At 34.6% G+C, this 12151-nt stretch overlaps 1 protein-coding gene across 4 annotated transcripts in view; it reads left to right on the top strand.

The window, feature by feature from the left end:
* LOC138694483 (PC-esterase domain-containing protein 1A-like) overlaps positions 1–10942 on the top strand; it is a 28647-nt gene extending 17705 nt beyond the window's left edge. For all 4 annotated transcript variants that reach the window (XM_069818246.1, XM_069818249.1, XM_069818247.1 and 1 more), the window contains 2 exons: positions 1340–1573; positions 8622–10942. In XM_069818246.1, coding sequence (XP_069674347.1) covers positions 1340–1573; positions 8622–8893 — 506 coding nt within the window. In that variant the 3' untranslated portion in view covers positions 8894–10942. The remainder of the gene's footprint in view (positions 1–1339; positions 1574–8621) is intronic.
* The last annotated feature ends 1209 nt before the right edge of the window (positions 10943–12151 follow it).

Here is a 12151-nt window from a genome sequence, read left to right on the forward strand (position 1 = left end):
ATTCTGGAACAGGTGCTCTTACTCAGTGCAGGAAAAGACCTATTCTACGTCAAAAGAAGAATATATGGATATATGGAACATTTCACAAGCTGTGAATCTCTCAAAACTTACATAGATTTTACCTCCAAATATTGGGGGTAGGGGGGAGGGGAGAATGCGCAGGACCTAACAAGTAAGGTCCAAATGCTCTGTGTATTCTATAACAATAGTTAATAGTAACTTATAATCACTCCCGAATTAATTAATTTATTTTGCTAATAATTGTAATATAAAATATAATATAAACAGAAAAACTGTAGCTCGCCCCTGAAAGAGTAGAACTAGTGCTTAGGGGCGGATTCCTGAATTGAAATTAAGAAGTATATACAGTAGAGCATTAGTAATCCAGATATCAATCAACTGAAACATTGATTAACCAAAAGCATTCTAGTCGGAAAATTCAAATTTGCTCGCACGCCATGATCCACATGTTATTCTTTTGCACTGATGCACCATGTATAGCATACATTTTTTTATGCTTTGGGATCTGAGAACATTAGCCGTCCACTAACAAATCATACAATAGAATGCTGAGAAAATTTTTCTTCCTTAATTTACAGACCTACCTCCTAGCACGTTATACAACTTCAAACAACTAAAGTATTGTTTTCGTCTTTTAATTGTGTATTATTACAGTTGAAATACTGGATTTTGTTTCGGTAAATAATAGTTCTCGAGAATGGGTCCTGAAGTCCTGAATTCCTTTCCAACTGCACTGTGGATTAGGATAAGGTAGCACACACGAATCATGCAAACCACGCATCTACTTGTAATTTGATACAGTGTATAGAATTATATAACTTTGTAAAAGGAGACTGATGCAACTTTGTAAAATATGGCAATGGAAAATGAACGACTTTGTTCAGCAGGTCTTTCTGACTATCTGCACATAATAAAATGGCGGATAGAAAAAAAAAGTTTCGTTTTCTAGAGTTTGTTGTCATGTGAAACATAAATTACAAAATCAGAATACCGAAACGTAACGAAAATTTCCATAACAATCAGTTAAAGAGGATCTCGAGGTTGAATAAAACTAAGCCATACCTAAGACTTTATACAATAAATAGGACGACAATTCTATGCAAGTATGAAACTTCAATTAAGATTATATTTTGTGACACTTGGGAAACAATGAAATAGAGTCACTCAAAGGAACAAGTATATATTTAGTACTAATGTTAAGTGAATATTAAATCGAAGCAATATTAAAACACGAATGCATATACTGTAATTATCTATCTTATTTTTCCATGACAGAAGTTGTATGTTTAGTATTTGTATTTTATTTTTCACCCCTCAGCTCTCTCGTGGAATGCACCACTGCCTGGAAATTTTGAAAGTAAAACACTAGAGAAACTGATGAAGGTTTCAAGAGAAGAAGAAGAAGAACATATAAACAGCAGAGCCCCATCGCCTTCTTTGTCTATTGAAATTCTGGAAGAAAAAATACTACCACGACAGACAAGTGTTAAAACTAAAAAGAAGGTAAAAAAATCACGACGAAAGAAGAATCGAAATCACATTCCTCTTACTTGTAAGTAAATGTTCTGAATTTCATACTTACGTACTTACTTACAAATGGCTTTTAAGGAACCCACAGGTTCATTGCTGCCCTCACATAAGCCTGCCATCGGTCCCTATCCTGTGCAAGATTAATCCAGTCTCCATCATCGTATCCCACCTCCCTCAAATCCATTTTAATATCCTCCCATCTACGTCTGGGCCTCCCCAAAGGTCTTTTTCCCTCCAGTCTCCCAACTAACACACTATATGCATTTCTGGATTCGCCCATACGTGTACATGCTCTGCCCATCTCAAATGTCTGATTTTAATGTTCCTAATTATGTCAGGTGAAGAATACAATGCGTGCAGCTCTGCATTGTGTAACTTTCTCCATTCTCCTGTAACTTCATCCTTTTTAGCCCCAAATATTTTCCTAAGAACCTTATTCTCAAACACCCTTAATATCTGTTCCTCGCACAAAGTTAGAGTCCAAGTTTCACAACCATGCAGAACAATGGTAATATAACTGTTTTATAAATTCTAACTTTCAGATTTTTTGACAGCAGACAAAAGCTTCTCAACCGAATAATAACACGCATTTCCCATATTTATTTTGCGTTTAATTTCCTCTCGAGTGTCATTTATATTTGTTACTGTTGCTCCAAGATATCTGAATTTTTCCACCTCTTTGAAGGATAAATTTCCAATTTTTATATTTCCATTTCGTAGAATATTCTGGTCACGAGACAATCATATACTTCGTCTTTTCGGAGTTTACTTCCAAACCTATCACCTTACTTGCTTCAAGTAAAAATTCCGTGTTTTCCCTAATCATTTGTGGATTTTCTCCTAATATATTCACGTCATCCACATAGACAAGAAGCTGATGTAACCCATTCAATTCCAAACCCTGTCTGTTATCCTGAACTTTTCTAATGGTATATTCTAGAGCAAAGTTAAAAAGTAAAGGTAATAGTGCATCTCCTTGCTTTAGCCCGCAGTGAATTGGAAAAGCATCAGACAGATGCTGGCCTATACGGACTCTGCTGTAAGTTTCATTGAGACAAATTTTAGTTAATCAAACTAGTTTCTTGGGAATACCAAATTCCATATTACTAGTCAATGATGTACCGTATGCAATGGAGAGGAAAAGAAACTGTCCACCATACCCAAGTATCTCCTGACTTAGTTGCCTCATGAGTGATGTCTTATTGATGTCACTGATGAGGTTCTAATCAATCTTTGAACTGCTGACTATACGTACATACATACAGTACATACATGAGTCCTTAATATATAGCCTATGTCTTTCATAGCACAGAATGTCTCACGGCCAACAGGCCGAGCATCAGCCTGTAAAATGCTGCCTACAACAGCAGAAGCAGGAATGGATTATGATACTCTATCTTACAGTAGATGTTGAAAGTGTTGTCCTTCTGCTCGTATACAAGCTTGATGTCACGAGAATATGTTCTCACTCACTCGTCTAAGCTCATCAGTTGAAATTCTTCTAATTTCATGCTCAGTATTAGCCTGGAGTTCCTCTAATGTTTGTGGATTCATAAACACTTTGTCTTTCCTCCTTTAAAACTGTTAGTGTTTTTCTTTGTAAAAGCTATTTTAAAAACAGTTCTGTTCGAAGAGAGTTTATTGAAACTGATCCCAATGCAGTGCTCCCTTCAAGAAGTACTACACAAAGACTAGTCATGAAATTTGAAACCACAGGTTCAGAGTTGGACAAAAAAAATTCCAGAATACTAAGACAGGTTTCATAATCCATTCCTGTTTTAGCAGTTGTAGACAGCATTTTACTGGCTGACGCTCGACCTGCTGCCTGGGAGCCAGATCCTGTGCTACAGCAACCATATGGGGTATATTAAGGACTCTGTACGTACACACATTGATTTTAACAAGTCATTAGCGAAATGGTTAGTTGTGTGAGTTGTATCACCTTTCCACCCCACAATCTGATTTCAAATCTTGACATGTTCAATTGAAGTTTGTAATGGATAAAAATGGTGCTGTCGTATGTATTTCTGTCTCCATAACAAAATTTTTCCCTAAGTCCTGCTGTCACGTGTGCTATATTAAACTACTGCAATGTACAGCTGTCAAAAGAAAAAGTGGCCGCTCTCCTAAAACAAAGTTCCCTTCGGGTATCTTCGCTATAATTCGGAGACAGGCGATGTTACATGTTGTTGGACCACGTTGCCTGATATCTACAGTTATAATTGAAGTATACTGTGTGTTATTCGATAGCATAATGGTAGCGTTCAGGCCTCTTATTCATGAGGTCCTGCGTTCGACTACCACCTCGTGCTTTTTATATCCTTTTTTGTTCTGTTTTTGAGAGAGACAAACTAGACATAATGGCTCCTTTCTCTTGTATGATTATTTTAGTAATTAACATCAGGTTCATTAATATATTAAGCCATGACTTTATCATTATCATTATGATATTGTGGCTGCAAATGGAAAGAAAAAAGATTTTATTCTCAATAAAATATCTTTCGTGGCATAAACATAACAAATTTACTGGCGTCGGCCTTAAAACATTCAAACAATTAAGCGTTCAAAAAAACAAAACAAAAAAGCCACAATTCAATATTTAGTCTATCTTCTGCTTATCTCGATCATCTCGCAGTCGAGTGGGCATGGAATTGACTAGTCTTTGCAAATAGCGACTGTTCTTAGACACGATATTCCAGGCATTCTGAACATACACACATAAATGTTCTGTCCATGGGCAGGTCTTTCATTGCAAACACAGCAATCTCCAATCTTTCCTATTTTCTGCCTTCCTCTTAGTCTCCACATATGATCCACATATCCTAATGTCGTCTATTATTCTTTTCAACCAGAGACCCAACCAATTCCTTTTTCTCTTTCTAATCAGTTTCAGCATCATTCTTTCTTCACTCACTTTTTCAAACACAATTTTATTTCTTATTCTGTCCGTCCACTTCACACGCACCGTTCTTCTCCACATCCACATTTCAAATGATTCAATTCGTTTCTCTTCATTTCGTCGTAATGTCCATGTTCTTTCCCCATACAATGCCACACTCCACACAAAGCACTTCACTAGTCTCTTCCTTAGTTCTTTTTCCAGAGGTCCACAGAAGATCCTTCTTCTTCTATTAAAAGCTTCCTTTGTTCATGTTTGCAGTTTTCTTGGGAAGGATAGGCCTAAATGTGGTAACATCCCGTTGCTTTCCGCTCACCACTATCTCTTTCGCATCTTATTAAATTCCAGGGGGCCCAAGCGTGGAGATGAGGAGAGTGGATTTGACTAATTGGGCCCTCCGGACTTCACCGAAAGTCACGGCATGGGTTAAATATTAATTCTATCAGGATGTTTGACCCGGTCAGAGACCGGGAAATCTCAATTAGCCTTTGCCTCCCGCATCCTGGACTAGCTTCTACGAATCATCAGAAAATCCTAGAGTGTGATTGGGCCAATTTTTCCGAAAATGTTTCCACACTTTTGCTCTCGTAGTTCAGCGGACGAACGTCGGAATTTAGATGTCAACGTCTCAGGTTCAATTCCTCGTTGCTCCTTTTCATTTTATTGTGGTTCAAGATAGTATAATGTAATAATACAAAAAGAAAAACTAATACCAGTATTATGCAACTGGATTTTTCCAAACCCAATATTAAATTTATGTTATTTATATCGCTAAAGAACGATTACAATATAAATAACTTGAATATTATTTATACAGTATCACTAAAGAACGATAACAGAATATAAATGATAAATATCGGTTTGTTTAATTAATATATTGCGAAAGAACAATAACAATATAAATAACTTTAATATTGTTTTATAATGCTAATGAAGGAAAACAGAATATAAATGATAACTTGAATATTATTTATATCGCTAAAGAACGATAACAATATAAAAAACGTGAATAGTATTCATATCGGAATTTCACAGATTTATTACAGATGTATTTAAGAAATTGTAGAAGAATAGTAATTAGTAACAGTGTCCTATTTATTCTTCTTGGAGCCAAATTTGTAACTTTTAAAAGTGTGGTTACTTTGCTGAAGTGTATGTGTTGTAACGGATGCTTGATTTGTTATGTATGTGAGTCAGTTATGGGATGCTTGATGTCGTCGCAATGTCGTAATTATAGTTTGATTGTGTTTGTGTGACTATTGTGTATTAATTTATGATGTATGGTACAGAAATCTGCATATTTGTGTTATAGAAGTGTTACGTATGTGTGTTGTTAATGTTTTTGTATGTTTCAAATTGATACCTGATATTTATTTTGCAATCGCAATGCCTAATTTACGGATTGTTTATGTTTTGTTTACATTGCGTAAGCTAATTTAATTTTCTTTTCCATTTCTCTTTATGCTTATCTTTTCTGTGTATAAAACTATAGCCCTAAATGTAAAATAGGGCTAACCCCCATTGGAGATACAATAATAATAATTATTATTCATATTGTTATAATACGATAACAGAATACAAATGATGACCTGAATTTTATTCATATCTCTAAAGAACGATAACAAAATATAAATAACGTGATATCCATAAAGAACGATAACTGGATATAAATGATAATTTGAATATCATTTACATCGCTAAAGAACGATTAAAAAATAAAATGAAAACTTGAAAAAGGCCCGAACCCACGACCTTAGAATCATTAAACAAGCATTCTACCACTGGTCTACGAGGCGCAGATATGGAACACTTTCATAGTTCCGGAACTGCTAGTACAAGCACATGCATCGTGTAACATCACGCGACCCGAAGTGGACTTTGAAAATATTCGCTGTTCACGAGTGCGGCCACTTTTTTTTTTTTGACAGCTGTACATTCTTAGCTAGGAAACAAAGTTCATACAGTAACATTCTACAAAGTAAGTAACTATTGAAATTCCTGAAGTTAATTCAGGTATGGCACTATTTCAGAAAACTAGATTTTACATTTTTGTCAGAACTTAAATTGTATCATATGATACAGTACATTTATGAAGCCGTTCTTCCATAAATATACAGTGAAAGCTCATCTTAGCAGCCACGAAACCTTCTGAAAGATGTAAACACCAATTGGTTGCTAAATTAAGATAAAGAAATTTTGAATTGTAGATGATGATCTTACTGCATTGCATTGTATTACTGTATGTGTGTGTATTAGTACATTCACAAGTTAACTTCCTATTTCATTTTAAGACAAAACCATAAACAGTGCCGGTATGTAACACTTTTAATACATTTAATTTGTAAAAAATTCTTCAATGCAGTGTTTCATACTTTCTTTCTCCATTTGTTATCTAATTGGATGTATACATTTTACATACAACAATGTCCTTTGAATTAGCTGACATATTTAATAGTAGGTTAAGTACGTTTTGTAGCAGTGTCAGTAAGCAATGTGGCTATGTAGCCTATAAATTAAAACTAACTAGAACGAAATTACACTAATTCATTAAAGTTAAACCACAACTAAGTTATAAACTTGACACTATTGAGGTTTGGCATACATGCCAGTTAAACCATCAATGAAAACGGGGTTTCATGACACAATATACAGTTCGTTCACATGACTATGATGCAATAATAATAACAGTAGCAGTAGCACCCCTATTTAGGATGTATGACGTTCCTGTGCAGTAATTCCCTCAGCTATACTTCAGATTCACTATTTGTTTACAGACTACCAACAATAAGTTATGAAATTATTTACTTAAATTTTAATTTGTATGGAAGTACAGGATTTAAACTTAACTGAATACACAACATATAAAACAAATGTGCAATATAAACATTTATAAATTATTATGAAGACAAAAATATATGGTAAGGAGCTGCCATCTCAAGATGAAGTGGTGCGTTAATAGTACGATACTATTTTAATGCCAGAATGCTCTAAATGGGGTTTCATAATGATAAAAGCAATAAAAATATTAACATTTTTTACTACTAGCTGTATTTTGCTGCACCAGAATTTTTCCACCCTGTGCAGTTGAACATGTTGCACATGTCTCAATGTGAGCCACATAATAGTAGCAGCAGCAGCTGTTTGTGTAACTGTCTCGACATTTTTGTGACACTGCTGCCTGCTTGCTATTGGATGAAGTCTGAGAAGTGATGCACTGCAGCTTTAGGCTTACTGTGCTTACCACTTTTATTCTGTGAATGATTGGGTAGCCAAATGGCTTTGCTCTTGTACAAGTACAGCACACCACACCGTGAACTTAACTCAGGCTATGGTATGGATGATGATATGTGAATTAATGATAACGGATCACAGAGAAGTTACTGTAGTACTGTACATAGAGTATATTAAACATTTTCCTTGTAAATATTGTTCTGCTTGAAAAGAAAATCCATTCTACATTTTCTGCTATGAGCGAACTCATTGTAATTTCATGGTTGAAATTGGAAATGTTCATGATAATATTTTCTGCTGAAAGCATTGCTAATGTCGAAAGCCTCTCTTATCCCAGGGTATATTTTATATTCTGTTCTATGTTTACACCAGGAATCAGTCATTCTAAAGTTTTAATTTCTAACTTCTTCTCCATTGAATGGAAACTGAAAAGCTTTAACAACAAATTGAATACTGAATTCATGTTGAAAATATATTGAGGCGTTATCAAATTTAAATAGAAGCACTGACAACAACACTAGTCACTTATCACCACAAAGGTTGCAAGGCACTGCAACTACGATTTCGATCATTAGCTCAGTGAAAGAACAATAATTTGTCACAACTGATTGGTTAGAAAGAACTCATTGAAATGTTATTGAAAGAAGTTACAATTCAATCTCGATCCAGTTATAAGAATATAATAAAAGTGGTGGTTGCACAAACTTGCAACCAAGCTACAAACCATCACTACTGTAAGTTATTCCATGAGAACAAATTTCAAAGGTCCACATTTATGTATTAACATTATGGTTTGATTTCTGCCAGGTTCTATGAAATGTCTGGTGTGGAAAGTTGTTTGTGTGGCAGGTTTTTTTTTTTTTTAATAGCCTTTGTAATTTAAAATGGTTTTGAAATAAGGAACTAGTTTGCAGTAAGTTTGATTTGTGTTATGTTGCAGACCCTGCTCCCACACAGTTGCCTTTGGTACATCAGTGTTCTGGAATGACGATTCCTTTATCACAACATCTACTTCAGTATGAGTACCAGCAATACACAACTACATACAATATCTTCGAGTTGTGGGAAAGAGCTTCAGGTCGTATGATGATGAAGAGACCCATGTATACTGTTAACAACGGTCTGGTGAGGAATAGGCAGAGACAGTGGCGCAGCTTTCACCCTTACAGTTGCTCAAATTATCGAACACAGACTAATCGGAACTACATTTAAACCTGACAAAGCTGGAAACTTGTGACAGGCACTACAGAATTCTTTCTATTGTTTAGCTGCGAAGAGAAACTGAGTGTCATTCATTGCTTCCATTGTTTTTTTTTTTTTAACAATTATTGAACATAATAAAATATGTTCATTATTATTTGGAAGCAGGTTAATAATTTCGTTTCTTCTTCGTCTTCTTCACATATTTATCTTCACTTTTTTTTCTTGTCCTACAGTGGATTAGGTGACAACTTGTTCTATCTGAAGTTATTTTGTCTTTTGCTTTTTAAGTAATCCTCTATCCAGGAAATGCTTCCTTGCTTTCAGTTCCTTTATGTGTAACCATGACCAATCATGGGTAGTTGATAGTTTTTTACTACCCATGCTCCAAAAAGTTGCATTCTCCATGGAATCCCACTTGTTGATAGCAATCCTGTAGCAAAGAAGGACCAAAGGCCCATCTGGAGACACTAACGCAATGACTGACCACAAGCTCTGACAATATTCCACAGAAACTTCTTAGCACTTTTGAGAAAGGGAAAAGTGTGTAATTTGGAGAGGATACTAGATCACATAGACTGATATGGGGGGGGGGGGGAGGAACAACTGCTTTACATTCAACATCCAATGAGCATACGGCAATAACTCTGATTTAAAAAATTTGAGATTGCATCCTTATTCTCTCCAAAATGTTCTGCGAGTAGCCTAGTGATTATTCACATCTATACTGCAGTGCGCGAGTTTTCTCCACATTTTGATGGGCTAACTGGAATCTAACCAATCTAAATGAGGTAATTCCCTACCTTCCTGAAAATGTAAGAGTCATCTGAATATGAGCTACATAATCCGCATGCATCTTTTCAGGTACACATACACCTCCGTGATAGTTATTCCAGATTTAAAGTAAAACTTGCAGCACAAAATGCAATTGTGCACATTAATTATTCTAATGACAATAAAATTACAGACACTGACGTTACAAGACATGCATGTACTGGCTAAAAACCAATACCATACTATTTTTGTTCTTTTTTGCTATAACACAGAGTTAAGATCAGGACCATTATTTAACGATCATAATATTTATAGGGTCTTTGAAGGCAATATGTACCACTAAAATTTGTCATAAATGCTAATCTTACAATAAAACAGACGCGAAAGTACAAGCTTATTCGTATTACAGCATTTTCAACACGCAATTAAAGCAAAGAAAGTGTTCAAATAATGTATTTTGATATTTTAGTTCGATTCTTTCCAGGTGCAAGCTCATTCATTTGTGACAAATCATTTCTTTGCCATGTGTCACAATTTTTGTTGCATCCATTTCCATCAAATTTTACACATTACATTTTGGTTAATTTTACAGGTAGAAATGATAGAATTTAAAGAAATTACTTTACTTTTAATTTTCTGAATTACCGTATTTACTCTGCTATAAGACCCCCCTTTTTTTTTTTTTCTGTCTTTTTACTCCAAAATTGGGGGAGGCTCTTACAGGCGCGAACTTCATAAAATCACTTGGTTTGGGAGGGGATTAGAAAATATACTATTTTATTTGTATGCCACATAATATAGATATTTATAGTTATAACAGAGTTATTATAAAATTTTGTATTTTGACTTCCAAAACGAAAAGAGGGGTACTATAGGTGATGGGGTTCTATAGCCGAGTAAATATGGTAAATTTATTTTTATGTGTGATGCCCACATTGTTTGGGAATTTGTTACGTGTAGAACAAGGATGGAAGATTGACTTTAATTTTGTAATATTTGTATAATTGTAGAATTCTGAGAAATTGTTACTGTTTTTTTTTTATATCAATAGAATACATTAAAGATTAATTATATATTTGTTGCATGTCAAATTTAGACCATTCTCAGTTGAGAAATGTTTCGATCACTGAATAATTAAACATCTTTATTTATGCCTACTATGTAATTACATTCCAAGTAACTTTTCATTATTATTCTTAATGAACATATTATGTGTACTCCCAACTGTATATGTATGTACATATTATAGCTAGCAAATATATGCAAAGTACATGCTTACAATCATTATTACACATCTATTTCTTTTTAGCTGTGGCTTGTAACTTCAAATTTGGTAATTATAAGAAGCTGTTAATAAGGGGGAGGGATAAAGGAGAATCATAACACGACATACAGGTACTGAGCAGTGGCATCGCGTGACATTTTGACATAGGGATGCGATTTTTTAAATGATTAAAATACAGTAGTCTGCTTTCGTTATATGTGGGAGTTGCGTTCCTGGAAAAGCCGCTTATTGATGAATGTCTGAGTTGAATTTTCAAATTTTCTTTATAATTTCCTTGTAGCATAAGTTACAAGAATATATACCGAGCCAAAGCCAGGCCGTGTTTACATAAAACACAAAAGTGCATAGAACGAGACTGAATACACTGTTGATAATACAGTAAATCAAAATAAGCTTCATAGTTTTCTTTTAGATTTAACATTATTTATTCAGGGAGCGAATTTGCAAAGGTGGTAAATTGTGTATGGTCAAGCACACTCAAAAGTTCCAATTTGGAATTTTCAGAAAACTTTTGAATAATATCAATTCTGATAACGTGCAGGATTTCATTGAACAATCGACTATACACAATTTTCTTATCCTCTCCAGGGATTGCATCCAGCCGTGATCTTTCAGATTGAGAATGATTTTCAGCAGCAAAATCATCCATGCATTCCCAAAATTCCTGAAAGTAATTTCTCAGTCCTTGCTTGTGTACTCCTCGAAATTATGAATTTTTGTTTTTATAAAAAGCAACATCTGTTGCTTTTTGAAACAGAATATCAGAGAGTGGGAATATTGCAGCGAATAATATTAGCAGAAAATAAAATAAAAATCCTTCATAAATATGAAGAATAGGTGGAGCGGAGTAAACTTAACAGCCCTCGTGCACGAATGACAGTTCCATGGTCCCATTCACAATCTTCATTATCCATTATTGATTCAAATACGCATTCCAACTTTGATGATTTAGAGAAAAAACTCGAAAATCCAGCAAAATTAGTTAACTTTACTTTTACTTGTTTCATAAAATTGATAAACTGAGTTAAGACGAGGTTTAATAAATTTGTACACTTAGGGTACACAAGAATCCCTAACTTACAGTGGTTGCGAAATTTTGCATGTAAATCATATGTTCTCCAGCCATCACATCTGCTCCAGCATAGGTTTGAGCAATAACTTTATCATAGCAATCAATATCGTTAATGACTTCAAGAGCATGTTCAAGGAGA

Source organism: Periplaneta americana, chromosome 2, assembly GCF_040183065.1.
Source record: "Periplaneta americana isolate PAMFEO1 chromosome 2, P.americana_PAMFEO1_priV1, whole genome shotgun sequence".
Taxonomy (NCBI): Eukaryota; Metazoa; Arthropoda; class Insecta; order Blattodea; family Blattidae; genus Periplaneta; species Periplaneta americana.